The sequence below is a fragment of the Pleuronectes platessa genome, chromosome 6 (genome assembly GCF_947347685.1).
Source record: "Pleuronectes platessa chromosome 6, fPlePla1.1, whole genome shotgun sequence".
NCBI lineage: Eukaryota > Metazoa > Chordata > Actinopteri > Pleuronectiformes > Pleuronectidae > Pleuronectes > Pleuronectes platessa.
In genome coordinates, this window is record NC_070631.1 from 22,509,873 (window position 1) to 22,534,737 (window position 24,865).

General features: G+C 41.0%; 1 protein-coding gene across 1 annotated transcript in view; it reads left to right on the forward strand.

The window, feature by feature from the left end:
- The window catches only part of LOC128442711 (MICOS complex subunit mic25a), a 51,479-nt gene that overhangs the window by 4,980 nt on the left and 21,634 nt on the right, over positions 1-24,865 (forward strand). Inside the window, exons 3-5 of the mRNA XM_053425277.1 lie at positions 305-527; positions 1,315-1,459; positions 21,951-22,034. Of these exons, the coding sequence (XP_053281252.1) occupies positions 305-527; positions 1,315-1,459; positions 21,951-22,034 (452 nt within the window). The remainder of the gene's footprint in view (positions 1-304; positions 528-1,314; positions 1,460-21,950; positions 22,035-24,865) is intronic.

Below are 24,865 nucleotides of genomic sequence, written 5' to 3' on the forward strand. Positions count from 1 at the left end.
AGTCTCTTTGAGCTCATTATGGCAGGTGTCACAAGGATAATCTAGGTTGTGTAAGACTTTTACTTCTGCTGAACTGCAGAGACACTATAAATAGACTTGAGATACTCACTCGTCCAGCAGCAGTAAAACAACAATGACATCTGTTGGAATGGTTATTACTGCAGTACTGTCTTTATTCCACTAGTCTTAGTCCCCCACATTTTTAAATGGAATTTTCGGGAAGGTAACTGAATTATATCTGAAATGATAGCTTGTCTTCTGTAAAAGGTGTTTTACACTTGATACCCTTTCTGTATTTGTGCAGGTGCCTCTGGCAGTGCCAGTTCAAGCCCTCCTCCTCCGCAGACCTCACAGCGCCGTGCCCAACCCAGCACCCCGTCCAGCTACCCGCCCAGCACCCCGTCCAGCAGCCCGCCCAGCACCCCGCCCAGCACCCCGTCCAGCAGCCCGCCCAGCACCCCGCCCAGCACCCCGCCCAGCACCCCGTCCAACACTAGCAAACCAGAAACTAAAGACGACCAGAAGAGGTGGGTTTGAATGTCATGCATTGACTTAAATCTGTTAATGTGTTATGCATTTTAATATTCCCTTTGCTGACATCAGAACTTGTGCACAGCACGGTTGTACGGCCACTTGATTCATGTTTGCAAGTTCTTCCCATGTCAGTTCTCTCCAGATACTACGGTTTCCTCTCACAGTCAAAGACAAGAGACTGGGGTCACATTAGCATAAGCGCTAAATTGAGCGTAGCTTGAATGTGAGTGTGAATGGTTGTTTGTCTCTGTAGGTTGGTCCTGTGATACACTGGAGACCTGTCCAGTGTTTAAAACGCCTCTCGCCTAATGTCAGCTGGGATTGGCTCCAGTCCGTGGTATAGACGATGGCTGGGTTGATGGAACAGTGGTTTTTAGTTTAATAGGGACTAAAGTTGTCAGTTAAAGTTTACAGTAAAGGGTCAGTTGTTTTGGGTCGGATACCTATATAGGAGGCACATTTGAAAGATAGAATAGACCAGAAACTATGAAAGTCTTGTCTGTGAAGAATTGTCACTGTTATTTCAAAGTTGTTGAAAATATTTAATATCAGGGTTGAAACTTGCAGCTACTTTGATCCCTCTGGAGATTCTAATCTTCTGAGCTCATTTCAGATTCTCAATGGCTTTGACCAGCCTGAATATTGGCATATGCTGCCACCTTGTGGATATATAAGCCCAAGACATTTGACCATAATCTGAGAGCTTTGTAAAGCAACAAATGTCAGAATTATATTGTGTTTTACTTGATTATATATTAATTTATTGTACTTGTGTTTCAGGTTTGAGAAAAAGCAGACGATCCTTAAGGAGGAGCTGGCCAAGAAGGCACAGAAAGAGAGAGAGGCAGCGAGGCAGGAGATGACTAAAGCCATGACCTGGGAAAGACAACACACACGACAGGAAGCTGAGAAGTTCAAACAACTGGTAGGCACACATACACACACACACACACACACACACACACACACACACACACACACACACACACACACACACACACACACACACACACACAGAAAGAGTCATTTACACATCAGATGTATTCCTTCTTTCAAAAAGGGATAGCACCGAAACATTTAATTAACTGATTATCTGCCTACCACTATGCCGATGGCGCGGTGGGTGAAGTGTTTGAGTCCACAAAACACTTTTAGAGTCTCAGGGGTAAACATTGTTGCAGCCAAGGAGACGTGATAAAACAACAGCAAAAACATAACATGCCTCCATACTGCTCCTGTGGTGTCAGCCAAGTATCCAGAAGCCCCGACATTCAAATTCTACTCAGCCCGCATCATTAACACTGTATTTTAAGCCTTAAAGTCCACTACCAGAGGTAGGGATGCTAGAGGATAACATAACTGCTAGCATATAGAGCTTGTGTGCAGTGTGTGCATACGAATAAGAGGACAGGTAAGCTAAAAACACCACACAAGGGTGAGGCTGCCTGCAGCATTATCTAAAGTTAAAGATCCAAGTGGAGTTCTACAGATACTGAGCACACACGTCTTTTGTTGTAAAATGTCCGGCGTAATCGGTAACACCGGTGTTTTCACGGGTGGAGGGACAATCTCCAGTGTGCCATCACTAATGGTGAAAGGACTGTATGTAAGTAGCGCTGTTACATTGTTACAGACCACTTTACACTACCACTACCTCTTTACAGTACACGTCACTTTCTCCAATTCACACACATTCATACAGCCTTCTTTCAGTTGGCACAGCTGTCAGGGGCATAATCTTAGTGTGTAACTGTGACAACAGAACACAGTGGCCAATTGGCCATGCAGTCACACAGCATATAATGTGTGTCTTCCAACCCCTGTAATCCTCTTATCTTATTTTCTGGGTCTGCACAAATATGCACCAGTCTGCCATAGTGAAGGATATGGGCTGGGACCATGTGGGGCCCACTGTAAGATATGTGCGGCTCACTTATGGAACTGGTTACTTGATATTGAATATCCAGTATTTATAGGAAATGAAAATTGTCCTGCTTTTGTTTCAGAGAGTTTGTTCCTCAAGTATAGGTCTGGCGAGACATTTGTTAATAATGAATAAGATTTGTTTGAGAATTTGTATTTGCTCAGTGTAAAGCGATAAATATGGACTAAACCAAAACAGCACACATTCCGGATGGCGGATCATGGAGGCATCTGATTGTGGTGGCAGCTAATTGTGGATTATAGCAAGATAAACAGTAGGCCTACTCACATACTCTACCATTGGTGACAATAACTCCTCCACTCATTTCTCATTGCTGCTCCCTTCATCTCGATCAGACATTGTCTTATGTATAAATACTTAAAACATTGACAAACTTCTCCTTTATGTCACAAACTGTTTCTTCTAATCCATGTTGTAAATACTATTATTTCTGTCCGTCCTGGGAGAGAGATCCCTCCCATGGGGCTCTCTAAGGTTTCAATGTTTTTCCCCTGTTAATAGTTATGTTTTGGTCGTTTTTTCCGTACTCTTGTTAAGAGGGTATGGGTTAAGGACAGAGGATGCCCCACCTGTGAGACATTGCTATTCGGGAATATGGGCTATACAAATACAATTTGATTGATATAGTTTGTACTAAAACGTGATATTTTCCCACTAGTCGGGAGATATGCTGTTTGAAAATAAGAAAATTAGGCCATGTTTCTTTTCTGAAGTCCTTTAACTGAGAACTGGACAATACTTTTGTATGAAGATTTTTTTTAAGGATTATTGGTTATTTTGACATGAACATTTAGATAAGCCTATTACTCTGATTCATCAGGATTAACCGTAGTTATGAAGCTGTTCAATAAAAAAGTTTTGCAGTTCAATTGGAATCTCTCCATAATGTACAAAATCTGTTATTTCAGCTCATATAGAAGTTGCATATCAAGTTGAACAGCATGTCTGTCTTTACTCTAAAACTCATCTAATGAGACACTGGACGTTGCTGACAACACATTGTACCTGTTCATCATTTTCCTCCATGAATATGCTGATCATCAAATATTGATGTGTTAGGCCTTAGCATTCCTGTTACCTCCTTGTTGGCAAAGAACATGTCTCTTATCCCTAGAGTCCCTGTCAGCATGAGAACGAGTGTGACACCACTGACAAACGGTATATGACATTTTTTAAAGAAAAGTCCCTAGTGGCAAAAGATGAATAGTCTAGTTTTTTTTGCAATACTACACAACTCGCAAATCAGCTTTTTTTCTTGCCTGGTCTGTTGACAAAGACTCTAACATAAATTCAACCTTCTATTTCCATTTGACTGTCATTCACAGCCATATGTTCTCTCATATCTGTCCTTAAGTTAACCTGGTGGATAATGTGAAAAATCCTTTCACCCCCTCAACCCACACTCCTATCCATAGTGTCTTTTATCTTAAATGAGACCATTATTTATAAAATAAACATCATGTTGTATTGAAGAAGACTTGAAACTAGAGATTGTTTCTCATAAACTTTTTTTCTCAACCAATGACGTTGCCCTCTGCTGGTCATTTGAGAGGATACAGGTTTTAAGAACATATATAATGGCTTCACTTTCTTGACCCAGACTCTACGGCTCTCTAGTCTGTGTGACGTATTTTGTGGTCAGTTTTCATCCCAGAGCGTTAGACCGAAGACTTAAGAGTTAACATGCTGTGAGTTGAAAGATGAATCTGTGTAAAAGCAGATAAATTTGAGGAAATGAGTTTGTGTCGAGGGTCAATTCATGTTTCAGCCTGCTGCAGTTTTCTCTGGTTAAATCACACGTTGGAGCGTTTCGCACAGACACAAATTGGGTCTTTGGAAATGCATTTGTAATTTGCATGTTGATGCTCCCTCTGCCTCCTCCTCTCCTTCCTGCTCATTTTCTTCCTCCTCTCTTTACTTCCTCTCTGCCTCATTTCCTTGCTCTTCGTCGTCTCTTCGCTCCCTCCTCCGGCCCTCTATCTCCGTCTGTTTTTCTCTCTTTTTGTATCCCGGCCCATCACTCTCTTCTGCCCTGCCCTGGAGACAGTATTATCAGTGCTGTGCAAGCGGTAAATAGCACCCCGAGAGTTTCCTGGAGCTGGAGATAGGACTGGTGTGGCGTAAGAGGAGTAGTCACAGGGAGGGGGGGAGGTTGTTTTACACACCAGCGGATGCCTGTTTCATGTGACACCCCCCCCCCCCCCCCCCCTCCCCAGCTTCACCTTCTCTTCCACCTACCTCCCCCATGTCGAGACACGCCGTAACACCTGCCTTATCTCCACTCCAGCACACTCCCCCTCCTATTAGAAAGATGGTGGTGGCACGTCGTGCGCAGAATGACCAGTCGAGCAACTTCCTGATGCCGAGGGCTCCTTGTAATTACGGTTTCTTGTGCTTTGAATACATAAATGCAAGGGCAGAATCGCTCAGAGTCTCAACTCAAATGAGATCTTCCTTTTGCCCTGTTGTGGAATCAGTGAGTGGGATCACTCATCAGCTGAAGCTCTCTGCACATGTCAATTAAGCTAAAGGGCTGTGGTTTATTTGAGCAGTTGTTACTAGTTATTACACCGATGTAAAGATACAGACACCACCACGTGTGTGTTTCCCTGTCCTGCCTGCGTTATGTGGTTTGAAGCAAGGTATCAATACATTGAAAAGGGGAATGTGTGCTCTTGCTTTCTTTTTTCACGTCAGAAATATAGAATTCATCACGACAACGTTACCTTTTGCAGTTTCCGAATATCACTGCATTGTTAGTGTAGCTACCTCCTTTTGAATCATCTGAAAGAGGCACTGCAGAGATTGTGGCCTTGCAAGTTCATAATGGACTCAGATGTGACAAATATTTAAAAGAACAGTCACTGATGCAGCAGAGGCTGAGATGACAGACAGAGATGTTCCGATAACGATATCAGAAAATGCCTTCTATATTGCTACAAATGCCAGGTTGGGCATCGGCAAGTGCACACATCTCCGTACTGGTTCAAAACCATGTATTTAAAGTATATTAGCTCCAGCCAGATACAACTGGAATTTTCCTTTCCTGCAATTTCCTTCTTTTTTCAATGATCCAAAACGCTAGCAAGTCCTGGAAAAATCCCCACAAGGAAAATTCTGTCATTTTTGTCGCCAGTTAGAACACCAGCAGTCTGGTAGAGTATGTGAAAAATTTGAGCCAGGCCATAGACCACTGATAGCAATCACTTTCATACAGGGTCAGGAGCATACAGCTGTTTAAATACATTTTATAAGTGGTTATTTTTTCAAATGCACAGGTATCGGATCAGAACTCGTTAATCCACGTATCCGAATCTGTATTGTGAAAGGGAGAAATTTTAAATTAACCACGACAACGCCAAAAATAACGTCAAAATGTTACTTGACATGTATAAGTGCCTTTGTTCACCCTTTATGTTTTTATATGTACAACAAAGCTGACAATTAATGTAGGTTCATAAACTAGCAACTAATTTCAAATCCTTCATAGAAATATTAATGTTTCTAATATTATATATATAAATATAATTTTTAGTGTACATGTAGAACTGATCACAACATTGACTACAGTATGTAGTAGTTGTTGTTTATAAATACAAACATATCTTAAATATGGCTTATTATCACTTACATTGTCCGTAGCTACTTAGTGCAATAACAAATCATAAACACCCAGAGTGCTCCTTTTAGGCAGTACAGGTGTTTTCAAAATGTTTTTCCAAGGATTCAAATGGATTTTCACAGCAGTGTCCCCAAATTAGAGTACCTGGTAGCATGGCTGCTGGTATCTTGCCAAAGTTAGCGAGCTGCCATGGTCAGTACCAATTAACATTTGGCAGCAGGCCCATGTTAATTTCACACCCTGTGAGGGAAAAGTTTAAAGAGATGACAGTGATGCAATATTGCCAGGAGAGAAGGATAAGTATGACTGAACATATCAGAAAATGAGAAATAAGAGGTGGCAGCTGATTAAGTATTGACTAAGTAATTGGGAGCAAGAAGGATGCGAGGGTGAAAAAGAAGTGACTGAACATTTTGTGAAGGGTGAGGCTGAGAAATGAAGAGGAGCCGCGACTGAAGGGGAGTGAAAGAGACGCTGACACCCGTTTCCTGTAGAACTGAGCTGAAGAGGAGGGGATGAATGAAAGGCTGAAAAACAAAAAAAAGGCTCCAAGAGTGATTTGACAATTTCCTGGAGGATCAGGAGGAGGTGGAAGAGAAGAGCCGCAGTGGAAAGAGGAGAGGGGAGGAGTGACTATTCGAGATGTTGCTTTGAAACCTTAGAATTATATAGGAGTGAAAAGGGGGAAAGTATGATGAAAAATAAAGTTGCAAAAGGATTAAACATTTTGCACAGTTTTGATAGAAAATAAAAACTCGACTTGAGTGGTGATGATGAGATTGAGGCTCTAACGTGACGGATGATGACCTGCAGAGTTCTAGTAAAGAGGAAGAGGAGGAGAGTGTATGTAAATGTGTGGCTGATAACTGTGTAAAGAGTCACTGTAGAGTGATGAGGAGGGTTTAGCCTTGAATGTGGAACAAAGGTGTGCGGAGACCGAGCTACAGGTTACTATAGCACTTCCTGTCCTGGTCGCATGGGCTCAGCACAGAGTCACACGTCAGGAGAGAGCCAGACAATGATGTGTGGCATCTTCCATTTAGTCCCCTCTTCGCTCCCTCACCCATTTCATCCTGTCCTTTGTCCTCTTCTGAGTGAACTGCGTGATCCCACCATTCCTCTGGCCCTTTCTTCATCTGTCAGCCAAGGCCCTCATCCACCGTGCCGGACTCTGTGAATAGTCTTTGTTAAAGGCAAATCTTCCGCAGATTAATTTCAGAATGAAAGAGGGGGAACAGGAGAATGGAAAGAAAGGAAGCAAGTCGAACTAAAGGGCTTAAAGGGAGTTTTCTTTTTATAATGTATTAATTGCCTCTTGGCGTCTGTTGAAAGCAAAAAAAAGGTTATAAGTCATATTAGCATATGGTAAATTTCCCTCTCTCTCTATGTGCTCACAGAACAATTAGGGAAGCCTATTTTATTGGCTGCCCTTTAACTTCGTCTGACGGAGCTTCAGCTCATACCAATGCTATCCGTGCTTTCCTCAGTCTTTGAACATGGCTGTGGGTGAGTGAGCTGCATCCTACCAGGAAATACTGTCTCAGGGACAAATGTAAGTTGGTTAAAGTTAATGTGTGCTGAATTTTTTATATATGATTAGAGCAATTATAAAGGTACATCCTATTTAACGTTTTTTGTAGATTAAATCAACACTACTCTACTGAATATCAATGTCCAACCAAATGACCAAACTCCTAATCTTTATTCACAGATTATGAATGTAAATTTTGCAGAATCTGTAGGCTAGAAACCAGATTTAAGTTAGACCAATCCCTTTTGAGCAGACTTTGGTTGGCTGCAGGTTAACTGTCCATCTGGAGAGACAAAGACACGGAAAACATTGACCGATATGCATCTGCCTTCAACACTAGGACCTGAAAAACCAGGAAACCTCACCTACTGCTGCTTTGATTTCTTAAAATACATCATTAATTCCTAAAAGAACACACAATGCTCCTGGCAGCAAACCAACCTTTGAGATGCAGTGTGTTTCTTTAGAAGCAGACTGGATTTGTTCCCCTCTTTAAATGTCATGTCTCTCTGACAGCTACATCCCAGGCATTGAGATTTTTGAAGTGACATTTTTACTTCATTTCAATTCTCTTCTAAAATGCATGTAAACCTTCCACAAAATACACTCTTTGCAGGCGCACAGGCTTATGGTATATAATTAACAGAGGTTATGTCAAGATTAGGTTAGGTGCCAATTTTAAAGGATGGTAGTTGCACAGAGGGATTTAGTTCTGTATACTTCAGCTTAAGTTTTATGAAGTAGTTACATTTGTGGGTTTTACTACAGTGAGATCTGTTGAAAATGCTGGATTACGCAGTTCTTTCGTTAGACTCTAGATGGCACCAAAAGCCTTATCCATGTTGAACTGACATCACAGAAATGTGGACGCTTCCCTCTCTGTCTTGCACTCTCATAACCGTCTGCCTCTTTGTCTCAGCGCCCATCATACACACAATTGAGTTAAATCTGAAGTTCTCTTATTGGAGACTAGTGAAAAATATTATTCCACAGGTTCCCCAATGTCAATCTACTTTACCCTTTGTCTCTCTCGTACAATCACTTGCCCTCTCTCCCATCACTGATACTGCTGGAGAATAGGTTTTACACTAAATTCATTCTGATTCAGATTTGCCATTAACTATTCTCCCCTATTGCTCATCCTGCTCTAAAAAGTTTGTTTTGTAAAACCATTTAAAGATAAAACACTCAAATGTCAGGTCAGGATACTTAGCTTCACAACCACAGTTAATTAAACTCTTCCAATTAATCATGATACTTTAAATGCAGGAAATACTGCAGACAGAGTTTTTCAGTGTAGGTCAGTACTGCGTTTGATCCGATAAAGCCTTTACATGGGTTTTTAAGGTGGTCTCACACACAGCCCATAGAATCTCAGTATGTTAGTACTGGTCATGGTTTTTTAAAGAGGCACTACACTTTTGAAAATGATTTATTCTAGCTGTAAAGTAAAGGATGTGACTGCACTGGGATGTGCGGATGGAAGGAGGTTCTTTGAGAACATTTGCAATTATCATTTTACTTTACAATTGCTCTATTCTAACTAATGCTTTGCTCCAAGCTCTTCAGCTTTAGGCATTACTGGGGAGGGATACAACAGCTTGAAGTGACACAGGGTTGGACCTACGTGGCCCTCCACCACAGTCATGTCTGCCTCAGGGGATTCTGCAGGGAATAAGAGCTCTTACTCAAGTGAGCCCTGTAGTTGACTTCCAATTCTGCAGTGGTGGAGGAAGTACTCAAGCATTTCACTTAATACATATTATAAATAAATAGACAAACATGTTCTACGTACAAGTATCACCTGAGTAAAAGTAAGTGTAATTGCTTTTAAATATACTTTAGGTATTAAAACTTAAAGTACTTGCCGAGTGTTACCTATTCACTAATTGGTCCACTTTCTTCGTCCTTATGGCTGAGTCTCGGCCTCTTCTAATTCCATGTTAGGTTTCATTGTTTCTTTTCACCAGTGATGCTGCTGCTGCACGGGTGGGGGGGGGGGGGGGTTAATGTCACACCCAATCCCCAAGGCTCCCATTTTGGTAACCACTGCTGTAATTCAGTATGTGTGGGTTTAAACATGATTCTTCCTGTGTTACGCACCCATGCATCATTTCACCATTGTCTGTGGTTGCTTTCTGCTCAAAATCTATTGCTACAGTACACAGTTATAAAAACACTTGCAGAATATGCCTCATATCTCAGGAATTCTCCCCTAACACTGCCACCTCTTTTTTACGATATAGATTCTGCTTAATGTCTCGCGTTTGACTACTAGTTTTTTCTGAAGCGGCAGTGGATCGAAATATGGCTGGGATCCCTCCTGTCCGTATCTGTTTGTCAGAGAGTGCTGCCGGAATGAGCCAGATGTTGGCTCTGATTGGACAAATCTGCCTCTCCTGTTTATACCTAAATCCTTGCAATCAGCCAGAGATTCTCTGCTGGAGGGGGGGGGGGACGACAATGTTGTGTCTCTCACACACTCTTTCAGATTTTGGTAAGTGTGTGAGGGTATCGGCTGCGTTCACACACGCACACACACATTAGAGTGAAACAGACCGAGGCAGATGGGGACATGCTTCATTATAGCAATAGGTATGAGCTGTTGAATTGCTTGATGTTTTATCATGTACGCCTCTGACTGCTTATTTAGTCCGACATATGGTAACACACTGCTATTATGCTGTTTTAGATGAGTGAAGAACAGGTTAAATCAGTTGCTTTGCTCAGCACACAGATGTTGTCCTGAATTCAAAAATGAGTTTACATTGTTGCAGCAATTTACAGAGTGTTACTGTGCAGATGCTGAACACGCACGCTTTAATTTGTGTACATTTTGCTGAGAAATATGAGCTCTCACTTGTTCCAGTGTTTGGGTAGAAAAACTAGGAGGAAGTGATTGTAAGCAAAAATCGCGGTTGAAGAGACGATGTATAAAAACGGGGGGGGTGAACAGAAGAGAGAGGGAATGCTGGGAAATGAGGGTGCATGAGAGACAGCAGGAGTAGCATTGCAGGAAATAGGGGGAAAGAGGTGGGTGAAGGAATGGGTATGGATGAGACTACGGAGAGGAAGCTGCAGCACAGATAAGCCTGCGGTTGTATCAGTAATTGTAATCTGCAGGAACTGACATGGTTCTGCATGTAAAGCTATTAGGCTGCTCAAAAGCCTGCTTCCCTGTGCTCCGTCAGATAGTCAGGTGAGGCGAGCCATGCACGCGGGCGGACGAGTCCAGTTAATCTCGGCACCCTTAGAAACAGGACTGAGAGAAGAATGGAGTCGGAGTAGATGACTTCTGTCCACGTTTATCAACAACAATGCTGCTGCAAATTCAGCCCCGTTAGAGTGGTCCGCAATGACAAAAAGACACAATTTCACATAAGCCATGAGGACGTTATAGGTCACTGAAGCAGTCAAGGGGCAGGTACACTGTGTCATCCTGCTAAATGTAGTTCCTGCGCTGTAATACTGGAATACAGCCTGGGAAGATGAGAGGTGCCACAATGTTCCCTAACGGACTAGGACATACATTTTTTTATGGCACAATCAATATTCTCAACACCTCCGCCTGTTCCTTCGGTCCTTAACTCTCACAGAGGAAGATCATCCTCACTCACAGTCCACTGCAAGCCGCCTCTGAACTAACACCGACTCTGGGCTGATAATGAAATTCAGTCACGGCAGCCTACAAGTAGATTTTCAGCAGGGTTTGATTCCAGTTACAGAGTTTAAGCCTCTTAACATGTTCAAAGTCCCAGCAGCACGTCTGCTGGCAAAAAAACACATGTTGCAACAAATGAGGGAGCATTTTTAGTTTTGGGAGTTAACATCAAAGATTTTATGAGCTTAGTCAATATCAAATTGCAGCTGGATTTTTCATGTCAGACATCTTGACATGTCACAGTAGGAAAAATTTAGCTTTTTCATTTTCAGGGTCCCGGTGTTGCTCACGTTGGCTCGGTGTCCCACTCTTTTCTCACTGAGACACTTAAGCTGATGTTCATGTTATTATCAACACCTGAACCTTTTATACAGGAACAAGTCAAACTGTCAGCTGGAAAGACTTCTGCCAGATTTCTTTACTTTTTCTTTCATGCAACACAGATTTAGTTGAGTGAGTCACACAAATAAGTTCTGACTGCAGTGACTCATGCTTCGGGGTAAAGTACTTTTGGATAAGCAATTCAGGTTTAACCACACAATCTTAACTGAGACGTTGATAGGTAATTAAGAAGTTAGGACATTCCTATTGTTCTCCTGCATAAGTCTGAGGCGGTTTGTTTGTTTGTTGGTTTGTATATTTGTTTATAAGCAAGATAACACAAAAACAACTGAACAGATCTGGGGATGCAGAAATGTCTACGAAAGATATTAAACATTTTATACAATATTTGTATCAAGTCCACAGAGAATACCCGTTTATTGGGATCATTTTAATAGATACTAATTTTTCATGAACCCCCTGGCAGTCTGCCACGGACCCCCATTTGAGAACATTGGTCAGGATGTCATGATTGACGTCATAACAACAAATGGAAAGATAAAGATTGAGTATCACGTGAAAGATGAAGCAATCAGAGTAAAAGGAGTAAAACTATAAACGGAGGAGTACCACTCCTCCCTCTGTATTGCTGCCTAGCTGTAATTATCAGTCAGATTATTATTGAGTGCTAATTTATTTCCTCGCTGGGAGCTATGTGTTAAATAAACGCAGCAGAGTAAATAAAGAGAGGGGGAGAACAGACTGCTGCTGCTATCAGATGGCAACACAGCGCACACGCTGCCCACAGGGGAAGAGTGAGATGCGTTTATATTTATACGCGTCTGTCCCAGAGATACTTGTGAGCCCAAACACTTGTATTCCCTGCCCATGTGGTTTTCTCAACATCCATTGGACTGTTAACATTGGTGTGCTGCCCCCGGATGCTCTGTTCGTGTGTTCCTGCTGCACTGGATCAGGGAGTTGGCCTTCCACAGCTGATATCGCTACCCAGTAGGCCCCCCATCGGCTCAGCCAGCCGCCATCTGTTTTCCCTTCAGCCCAGTCTCCAAACCTACAGTAAGAAGTGGCTGTGAAAGAAACATGTTCCTATTTAAGGGCGTTTAACTAATGAGGGATAATTTAGTGTCTGAAAGTTGTATTTTTGTGTTTGGTTCAGCTGTAATTATTTCTAAAAGATTGAGGACTGTTATGAAACCTGAGTCTCTGTTCATATTCAGTATTTTTTCGAATACCTTTCTCAGTGAGAAGGTTTTTTATATATTTTTTTAACAAACAAGTAAAAATTCCTGATTATCAAATGAAGTTAACACAATCAGTCATACAAGAAACTTTTCCTGATTAAAAAGTTAAATTTACTACATTTTTTATAAAAGAACACTCTGATGAAATATTTATTAAACAAAACTACAAAAGTGAATCGCTTTCGATGGCAGCTCTTGGTTCTTGTCGGTTTAATGTACTCAGCAAAATGGACACAATTGTTCCATACCAAAAGATGATTGCAGCCTATACATTTTTCTAATTTGCTGACCAGTCTTATTTTTTCTTCCTTTACTTTCTTTTCTTTCTCATTATTTGTGTTATCGGTGTTCAGCCACATACCAATAACATAACTCGCCCACTGGCGAAACCGTTGTTTTTTTCTGTAATTTAAAATATGGTTCATGTTTACGTTTCAGTTGTTGTGACCACATTCGTCAGATATAATAACATCATGAGAGTATCACATATCTTGTCACATGACATGAGGAGAGTTGACCGAAATTGAGATGAGGATTTTGGGCAAAAACTTTACGGATGTTTTGAAAGTTTACTGGCTCAACATGTTTCAGAGAGAGAGCATGCAAGTGAGCAACAGACAGTGGTGCAGAGCGCTGTAAACTACACAATGAAGCAGCTGCGCAAAAACGTCCTAAAATCTTTTGTGTTATTATGAGACGGGGACTGTCACAGTCTTGGTCATTAATGGGAAACACTGCACAGTTTCAAGTGCAGCGTTACCCACACCGGAATTTAATGCTGTCTTTTCTTGTCAAATGTCTGCTGCAATCTGTAGCACCGGTGTTGTTAGGAGTTTATTACCTGGTGGAAAAATTGTATCCATATACCTGTCCCTATATGGTTGTATTAAAGTTGCTGTCTGTCGAATTAAGTGACATAATGTAGTGAAGCTGCATGTGGCAGCTGAATTCCCTTCACCTCATCCTCCCCTTCCAAACATAAAAGAGAACCTGTGTTAACCTTTTAGTTCTCGTAAAAACCCAAAGGGTGTGTAATTTGTCCAGTCTTGGCTACTACAAGGAACATGGCGGCTTCCACAGAGAGAACCCCCCCCCCATGTAAATATGAAGTATTTCAATATAAAGGGCCCATTCTAAGGTAAATAAAACAACAATTTTTATAATTTAGATGAAACACACTCGACAAAACATCACTAGGATTATTTTATATTAAATATTTGTCAATAGATGCCTTTCACCTAAATCATTAACACAGAACCTTTAAGATATACCGAAGTGGGTCTGCCACTCAGTTTTGGTGCCATTGCTCTCATTTGCCACGAAATCCATGTTTTCCATAGAGCACGAGACTCCTGTAAAACTGTTTGTGGGGCATGGTAATCTACATGGTAACATTTTCGTTTTCATCCAGCTCATTGTTAGAATTCAATGTCAAAATCTAATAATGCATCCATGGGTAAGTTTACCCGGCTTTCAAGGAGCTCATTCATCGGACAGCTTTGATTGCTTGTAACCCTGGAGCCTAGGCACTACACAGACAATTTGTGGAAAATCGAAACAAGCTTTCTTGGCAGCAGATCGATACCCACATGTCAGTTTTGGTGTTTGGTCAACGCCATGGTGCAACTGGCAGTGAGATATTGTAGACAGTGGCAGCCAAAAATGGAAAAAGAGTGGTCAAAGTAGGAGTTAAACAGTACGACACTTATTTCATATAATTTCCGTATTCTGTGAGTGAGTCATCAGTATATTTATAAAGCCTAATTTTAACCTCATGTATTGATAAGATTGAAAAAGTAAAGCAAGAACATTTGAATTAGCAGAAATTGGTCGTGGTCCTGCTTAACTAATAATAGGTTGTTTTGTCTCTGACAGTAAATAAGTTGACTAACTGAAGCTTTTTTCAAACATGAAAGTGTTAAAAATTCCCTTTTTACCTGGTGTATTCTCACATGGGCAAACTCTGACATTTTATCAGATGGAGCTGGCCAACCCTACATAACATTTCAGGAGAATGTTGGGACTTCAGTGAATGTCTGAAAGCACCTCAAGATAATCACTCACAGATTGCTGTCGTTTTAGCTTCTCCTGAACTAATGAATTTTCTTTGAGCTTAACCAGAACTCTGTGATTGTGTGAAACATGTCACTTTTCATTGCACAGACAGTCGCGAACATAGCTGTTGTCAACTTTTGTTGTAATCACTTGGCCTTGTTCACTGTGTCCACCGCAGTGTCTCCTGTCTGCTGTTTCATTCTGTGTGTGTGTGTGTGTGTGTGTGTGTGTGTGTGTTTTCCACACTAGCCTTGTTTAAATTATGTATGTTGCGAGTGTGATTGTCACGGGTTAAGGTCAAAGGGTTTGATCAGGCAAATAAGTGACAACATTTTTCATGCAGCTCAACCTCAACACAGAGTCATGTCATCAGCAAGGTATGAAATCCAGGTATGACCAGCATCATGTTTGGGGTCAGATGCAGTATCTCTGGCTCTAAATAGTTCCCACTGTCATAAGAATTTTACCCCGACGACAGGGCTGTCGTGTCTGAGGTTGGCAGTCTCTGTTAGTTGGTGTCTTGGTTGTTCCATTGGCTCAGACTCCTTCAGTCCATTTGGCGTGCACATTCAAGTTTGGCCTTGTGCACTGTGATGGGAACTTTTGATTGTTTGCCAGGCTGTTCCATATTTCTTAAAAGAAGCTCCAGTCAACAAAGCAAAACTGATCACAGACAATGGGAACTGTGTAAACGTCTCTGCGGGATTTATTTTTTGATGTCAGATGTTTCCACAACAGAGACCCTGCTTGCCGTCTCATTCTTGCTCTGATTTTGTCACTTCCTTTTTACCGTTATCATTCCCAGCTCGTTTTCCCCCCACAAATTGCTCTATTTTGTTTATTCTGTCTCACACATTATCACTTCTTCTGCTCTCTCTGTAGTTTCTAGATAGATGCGTCACACCTCAAGCTGTGTGCCGAGTATAGTTTCATATGCAGAAGGTGCCAAGGCAGGAATGATATACAGTAACACGTTTGTAAGCCAATCTCCCATTTAGCCCTGAGCCAACTGCTGCCATATTCAACTATGCACCTTATTAATAACTGATGTTGTTTTTCTGCACTTGTTTACATTTGTTAAGAATTAGTTTTCCCTTTGGTTCCCAGCATTTACAGTCTTTTTTCGATTTCTTCCTCTCAACCAGATGAGGTCGTTTCATTGTTGTCATTTCTAATCATTTTTAGGATATTTTTAGAGCAATTATTTTAAACTGCCAGGGGAAAATAAAATTGATGTCTCATGTGATAAGCAGCATTTGTTTAAATCTCTGTAAATCTCTTTTTAAACAGATACATCAGTTTAAGTTTGCATGTGAGATCTGAGCAAATATATATTATGATATATATCCGCAATAGTTATCTAGATCTTTCTGTTGATGCTATATTCAGGAATTGTTTTTTTATGTCCAGAATATTTAAATTAACTCAAGTGCTGAGTAAAATGAAACGCCTTTCTTGGTGGCAACTGTGCGGCTCTTTAATGTTCTGTACGTCCAACAGCACAGTGCTTGAAATCCCTATAATTTTACACTGTTTTGTTGTCAATCATCGCTGCAAAGTGGATTCCTTTTGTGAGCAGGTGCACTTGGCCAGTGAGCCCATGTCGACTCAAATAAGACACAGGAATTAAAACAGACATTACAGAATGAACAAATGCATAGCATCGACGCTCAGTTTAAAGATTAACTTGGTTTTGGGATAATCCTGAGATGACTTTTGTGTGTTTGTTTGATCTGTTCATCATTCCCAAATCTTCAAGCTAAAAACTGTTTAGCTGTCTATCCATTCTTAGGCTAATGCTACTGTTGTACCATTCGTAGATGGAAAGGACAATCACTTCTTTTTACTTTTTAGCGAAAGGAGATTGAAAAAGTCCAAAAGCTGGTATTGATTACCTAATGAGATTTTATCATTTATTTATTTGTCCTACATCCTATATTTACAAATCAAAATCATACGTTTACCCAATATGGAGGACTAATCCTTCTCAAGTTAGAGAACTTGTGTTGAAACCTCCCTGGCAAAGGTAACGACATCTTTGGAGAAAATAAACACTGTATGATGAATTTTGGGTTAATTTCACCTTTGCCAACCTCTATAATCAGATTCTGCATCTTTATGGGCAGAATCTGTAGGGGAGGAACAGAACTTTGGAGCCAGCGCAGGTAAACCATGCGTGTGGGGAGCAAGAAAAGTGGAACACATTGACCAAAATTTATTGGCTTTTCTAATTTATCTACATTCATATGCAGATATCTGTTATTGGAGGTTAGGCCATACATCACCTGGACCTAAAAAACCTTCAAAAAGTATCACTGTTTGTGTTTCGTTTGAAGAAATGTTTGATTTTGGTGATAAAAGAAAATAGTTGTACTGTAAATGGTGGATGGTGAATGGAAGACAGAGTCTTGGCCTTGATATCCGCTTTCTACAACGAAGCCCAAAGATGTGTTTGTTTCATGTAGTGATAGTGTTGCCTTAGAGCACGTACACGTGATAACAGATAACACTTCATAGTATAGACAAAAAAGACTGAATGAATGACAGACACTCTCAGGTATCCCAAAAGAGAGACCGATGAAACAAACATAACCATAGAAGCCTCAGACATCCTCTGTGTGCATGTGGTCCTTTGAATGTGCCTTGATGCGGGTGTGGTGCGGTGTGTTGGGTGTAAAGTCACGCCTGGCTGGCTATTATCTACCGTAGACTCCGAGGTCCCTGGAGGGACACCAGAGGAGTCATCTGATTCACTCGCAGTTTCCTCACTGACTGCAAATTAAACCGGGGCCGACACGGAGAGAGTTACAGATAGGAAGGAGAGCCGTGTTTTTTTAATTAAATCCATTCTGTTTCTGCTTAATCGCTGCCAAACAGATACTTGTCTGACATAATATTAACACATGAACAGTTCCTCTTCCCACCTGCATTAACATGCACCAGCTGCAGCTTTTCAGCTCACAGTGCATGTATCTCTCACATCAGAACCAGGAGCCCCCTCGCTCTCCGTCTCTCCTCGGTTAGGGGTCTGTTTATGAAACACAGACGATCGGCTCTGATTTGATTTGGCGTTCAGCAGCCCTGATAATTATGATGAATCTTCCTTTCTGTGTTAGTGGTTGTGTATGTGCGTGTAGACTCTCCTCACCTCAGCTGTTTCTTTACCGATGCTGCTTTTCAGTGCCGCTGTGCTGTTATTCAGATCCGGGGACAAGAGTGCTTCGAAAATATTGATTGGCATTAATTTGCCGGGTAGAGCAGATGCATGCGCTCTAGTACATTAGGTTAGTTCAGTCACTGTCTGACAGCCTGACAATCACAGAGATACGTTAGTTATTATTCAAACTTTCTACATGTCAGGTTTCCAGTGTGTTAATACCCATCTGGTGTCAAACTGAACTTTATGAACCACAAACTGTATACTCAAAGTTACATTGAGTTTGCCTCATGGTTATACTTTAGTTTATAACCTAGGGAATGATATGACGGAGCCAAAATGCTGGAGGCCAACTGTCTTTCGGTTTCACAAGGCACATCTTCATTGCATAAGGGAAGTGTAAATTACAGGTGAAGTGTCAGTAACCTAAACATAGTACATGTGATGTTTCGGAAAATGTGACTTCATTAAAGCCAATTTGATTTCTGAGGCACAGAAATAAGATAATACATTTCTGTTGTTGGAGAGTTTCAGCTTCTCAACCGCTGATTTGAGACACCACAAGAGGTAATTTGATAGCCACATGAAGAAGAAGGTTGCATTTGCTGAGTGTGAAACGAGAAGGCCATTTTAACATTCACCTGAAGGGCTAAGGCTTCACTATGGTCACCTTAAAGGTCCAGAAAAATTGTTTTTCTGGGTTGCATAATACAATAAGGTGGCACAACGGTATGTTGATTAGTGCCGTCACCTCAGAGCAAGGTTCCCTTTTCGAATCGCACTTCAGCCGGGGTCTTTCTGTGTGGAGTAGCTTGTTCTCCTTGTGTCTGCCTGTGTTTCTATCGGGTATTCCAGCTTCCTTGCCTGGTACGCTGGCAACAACCAAGGAGTACACCACCTCTCGCCCAATTTCAGCTCCCCTGACAACCCTCAAGGGATAAGCTGGATAATGGATGGATGGAGAGAGAACCTAATATGTTTCAAAACTGTGACTAATTGCAAGTATTTTATATGGAAGATTTTAAAGTGCCTTAACCAAACACTGTGCTATATTAAAGCTGTATCCACCGACCGTTTGTGCTTCATTCTCCCTCTTTCTTGATCTCTCCTTCCTAACTCCGCTTTGTTTCTCTGCCCCCGCTGCTCTTTTCTCCTTTCACTTTCCATTTCCCAACCTCTCTAGTCGCCAGATGATTTAGAGGTGATGGTAAGTTTAGCCACAATTTAAAAATTCTTTCTCTCCGCTCCATTTCGAATGCTTTCAAACCCGTGCAGTTTTTTTATTTCCCCATTGTCTCTTTGCACTGGCTGAGAGTCACTTTAAAAAAGTGGAAATAATATTCAATGATTTCTATTAAACTGAACTCGAAAAAAGACTCCATAAAAAACGTTTTGAACATCATGCATGTCTAGAGTCTAATATCCTATACTCTAGCAATCCAGTTACTAATTTACTACTTCATTAATTGAGGTTATTTAATAAAAATTCTAACTTAAGAAAACTGAATCTAATAAAGTCAAGAAGGTTTTTTTTAAATAAAGTTTCAGTTTTTCAGATATTTATACTCTCAGTTTTGCAGCCGTCACATATTCAAACGCAGACATTCTGACGTTCTGCGTTGGCGCAGACAAGAAAAGTTCAGAAAACGTACGACGCAATTTCAGTACATTTCTGAAAGCAGCTTATCTCTTCCTTCTTTCCAAACCTTGTTTTGCTTTTGTTTTGTTTTCACCTCACTCTCTGTTGTGTACCCCCCTCCTGTTTTTATTTTCTTCTGTCACTGTCAGGGTTTTGTGGCTTTGCATGTGCATTCATGAGCCTGTATGTGCATGGGCATGTTTTTGTGAAAATACGAGCATGTATTCCATCTTCGGTGCTATTGAACTACCTAAAAATACTATTATATGTAGTGTGCCGAGGTTCTGGCTTCATCTTTCTGTGCTGGCACAAGCAGGGACACAATGGATAGTTTGCTATCCATTATTAAATGGGTGGCTGAATAGAGGGGCAGTTGAAAGTTGAAGCTGTAATTTGAGGCTCTATATGGAATTTTATTTGATCTTTCACATCTCAGGCCTTTTAAGACTATATGGCCAAATATTTGAGTGCTAACGATCGTGGCCCACATGCTGGGATGTCTTTGTGTCACATTATAGCATGTACAATAATGTGTTTGCTGCATTAGTGCTTAAAAAATGCTTTCATTGTGTTGAATGAATGTTCAGTATTTTGGACTTTAACTTCTTGCCCAGCCATGGGCAAGAAGTAGTCGACCACAGGTCGGCTGTTTTACCGATACACGTCAAACATTGTTATTTACAGAACTGCGTCGTACAGCTTGATACTAATGCAACATATCGTTAGAAAGCTAGGATTCTGCTTATTCCACTGAGATAAACCATTTCAAGATCCGATTACCACAGCAGGTACAATCAACGTCTCAGTCAGAAGTAGAAAAAAAGACGATCACAAAGTCGATGTGACTCACCTAAGAAGATTCATATTAAACCACAGATCGATAACATTCCAACAAAAACGGTGTTGGTACATGGCCAAAAGTACAGACGATCCAATCCAGTAACATAATCAGTCCAAAACACACTATTACATCAAAGAATAGCCACTGTCATTTGTTGCATAATGTCAGTGCAGCCACCTCCTCCGTGTAAACTGGGACGTACTCTCACTCGTAATTTCTGTTTGCATGTAAACAAAGATCTCAAAATGGTGTATAGCCATATCCTATTGGTTCATGTGAGCTGTCAATCTAAACTTGACCCAATCGGCGCTGGCATGGGCTGGCATAGGCTGTCCACAGCCTGCAATAGCCAACGAGTCATCTTGTTGTTTGAAAGAGCCTGCCCCTCTTCTGACGTGTGTAAAGGCTGAGCCAATTGCAACCGATTGTTCTGATGACTGGCGTACCGTTTAGCCAATGAAATTTCCAAAATAATGATGTGATGTTTGACAGGGGAAAACAAAGGAGACACCTCGCAAATCACTGCGCAACAGTGTCCAGCTGTTCTCAGAGCACCGTGCTTCGTCCCCGTCGTGACTGTTACATTTTGCTAAAATATATGAAAGATGTTTATGTGTATACATTTTAAACCATATGACCGGTTTTGTGTCCTTTATATAAAAGTATGATTTTTAGTGTAACATTAGCCTTTTTAGCCGTGTTGGTTACCATGGTTACAAAGAGTCCTTTGGAGTCGCCAAATGGCCTTTGTGGAAAACGCCTAGACATGCGCTTTCTGTGGTATTGTTATCAAATTTGGACTTGGGCTATTCAAGGCTTCATGCTAGGGTCCCATTGTGTTTTCCAGCTCATAAGTCCAAGCTAGAGTCATCTGCAGGCATCTGTTTATTAAAAAATATTCAAGCGTAAATAAAAACCTTCTACTTCACTGTGTGCCAACTGCTAATTACTCAATGCCAGTAGCACTTAGAGTGATTCTGTTGGGGGGGAAAGTTCAAAATGTTACCTTTCAAAAGAGACCAAGATCATGCATGTACTCCAAATGGTTCAAGAACAGCTTTCCATTTAATTTGGGTATTCCTCAATCAGGCGTTTTAGGCAAATCTCACCTGCCTCTTAAGAGGTTAAAGCATTGTTTTAGAGGGAATTAATGTCTTCTATTTATGGTCACGATTCATCTCGTAGCTGCTATTAGGCCAGGATTTTCCGAAATGTGATTCTACATTTTTCTCTTCACCTTCCAATCCTATATATCTTGAATTCTCCCAGAATAAACTTGTGACCCCTTGTCGGGGTACTACCCTCAGGAGTGGAGCCATCTTTGTACGATACTAAATGATGATCACAGACATTTGTGTTTGTGTGTGTGTGTTATCTTGTAGGTTCAGAAGCTGCAGAAGAAAGATGCCCAGCTCACAGCGCTGGATGCCTTCTACAAGGAACAGCTGGCACAACTGGAGAAGAGGGTACAACATTTACACAAACATACGCACACAGACACAAACTTGAAAATACTTTATTAGAGGCTTTCACAGACTCCCAGAGAAGACAGAGCTGTAGATGTAGGTATATTGTATGTATATAAATATATTAAACATCTCCATGAAAATACACACACATACACTGATTTACAATCACAAAAATACAGGGACAGACACTCACACGTGCAATAACTCTCCACAAGTTTGTGTATATACGAAGAAAGTGGATGGCTAGAGAGGATCTGGGTTACAAGTCTGAGTCTGCTGAAACAATTGAAATTACATGATTAACATGGTCAATGGCTCCCAAAACTGAAACCCTTTCAGATGGGGCACTTGCCGATATTAGTATCTTTTGTATTAAAGTGATATTACCCTTGAGGATGTATGTGCCATGTTTTTCTGCAGTGCTAATACAGTGGGTACAGTGTGTTAGCACTGAAAGCATTCAGTACAAGTCTGAAGTAAATTAAAACAACCTGCCATCGAGTAAGACAGCAAGTTCAGTCTGCACAAGATCTGTCGAAAAAGCAGAGAATTTGATCCAGGCTGAGCATCTCCTGAGAGCCCTTACAAGCCCTTTCATTCTCTTTCATCCACCTGTCTGACATTTACAAGGCAGAGAGGTGTGGAAGCTGTTCGTCTCAAGTTAGGTCTCAGCCTCACGGGGCGCCACACAAGGAGGACCTTTCCACAGGCTCTCTGGGGAGAAGCACTCCTCTGGTTCTCGGGTGGAGAAGACCTTTACTGGACATTATGTGTCAAATCTCAGTATTATGCTCTGTTTACCGTGCCTAATTGAAGCCTGTCCTAGGGGCGGGGGGAGTGTTGGCAGCAGAGGGCATCACATGGGGCAACTGTGACAATAGAGTGGCATCACCACAGATACAGTTGCCCCCTGTGGACCTTCAACTTACTGATGACAGACTGCAGACTTGGTAACTTTTATTCTTCATGTTTCGACAAAACCACCTGGTCTTTTGGAATATGCACATGGAGCAATATCAGGACAAAAAACCTTTGCTTTAACATTGCTGGTTAAAGTACATTATTTATTTTGAATATATTGTGATCAATATATGTATTGATATACAGAAATAAATAATTTTATGTGAAAATAAAAAGGAAATCTCCCAAATCTATATTACTTTAATTAATTAATTATTTTAAAAATAAATGTCAATGTACAAGGAAGCACATTCCAAAGGATTTTGCAACACATCAGCGATCCTGGAGGTTACTATAGGGTTGAATACACTTCCAGTTGACTCACATAGGAACACAGAGCTATGTGGAAACAAGGCGTGAAAGACGAGACTGGGATTTAAATCTAGTTTCTGTGTGCATATGCTCATGTGAGTAGAAGTTACGTTTAGTGGGTCTGCCGTAAGCCACAATAAGCGGATAGAGTCACTGACTCGAGCAACAGGCTTTTCTCTGTTCGGTTAAATCTGAAGTTTTGGCTTTTTGAAACTAGGCATGTCCAATCCTGTCCTGCTAGGCTCTGCTGAAGACTTTTTTCTTTCTTTCTTACTTTCTTTCATTCCTTTTCTCCGTCTTTCTTACTTTCGTTTTGTCTTACTTTCTTTTACTCCATGAATTTCTGTAAGTATTCTTTTAGTTTCAAGTCAAACATACACACTGGCTTACATCACAAAAGGAAAAAATCTGTATTTTTTATTTACCACACAGTCATTTATGTTTTTCATTTATTACCTTGGTAAATTGTCCCTACACACATTTTAAATACGCGCGCACACACACACACACACACACACACACACACACACACACACACACAAAGGTCTGGGTGTCAGCTGCCTGGCTATTTGTGCTGGTCTCATTAGTAACAGGTTGGGTTTGCAGAGGGAGCAGTAGACTGGCAGGCTGGCATACGAGTGGCACAAGCTGTATTTGCTGCTGAGCTTAGGATGTCTGTTTACAGAAGACTGTGTGTGTGTGTGTGTGTTTGAGTGTGTGCATCAGAGTCGTGTTTTGCATGCATACTGTATATTCAGCTGCATGTGTGCTGTACATGTATATTTGTGGGTTAATGTGTGTATCTGCGGGGCTCAGTGTGTTTGCAGACTGCATTGCTGTGGTTTTAGTCTGTTTGACTGTTCTCAACGTTTGAGATTCGGTTATCTCAAACTGCTCAGCTGAACTGAACCAAAAACTGAGCTAGGTTTTAGTTTATGTTATACCACTCTTTGCATTGACAGACTTACAGGATGAAGATGTAGATGTAAGTGTCATGACCTTTCTTAATATGCACTGGGGAGCAGAAAGACCGATTTTTTTTTTTAGCAGTCTACTACCTTGGAACCGTCGCTCGGGATAAAGTCTTACTTTAAAAATATGGGAAAACTACAAGGTAGTTCTCAATTCTCTGGCTTATATATGCACACTAGTATGATGGTATAAGTATTTATTTCATGGTCTCTCTCCTTCTTCATACTGTCTGTCATTCTCTCTCTTACATTCACACACACCAATTAGGGCGTACAGAGGGAGATAATAATCATCCTCCAACTCTGACAGGCTGCTTGATATGCTGTCAGTATTGGCCCACACACACACACACACACACACACACACACACACACACACAAATACGCCGCTATTAAAAATACATTTCCTGGTGACTAACCTGAACCTTCATTACTTGAGTAATCCTAAGTATAGTCTGGTTTATAATCAGGTCTTCACCTCAAAATCTATACAGAATTCCTTATATTCCTTAATTCCGTATGTATGTGTTAAACATACTGAATACATATATGTATATACATATATATTTATGTGCGTGTGAGTGT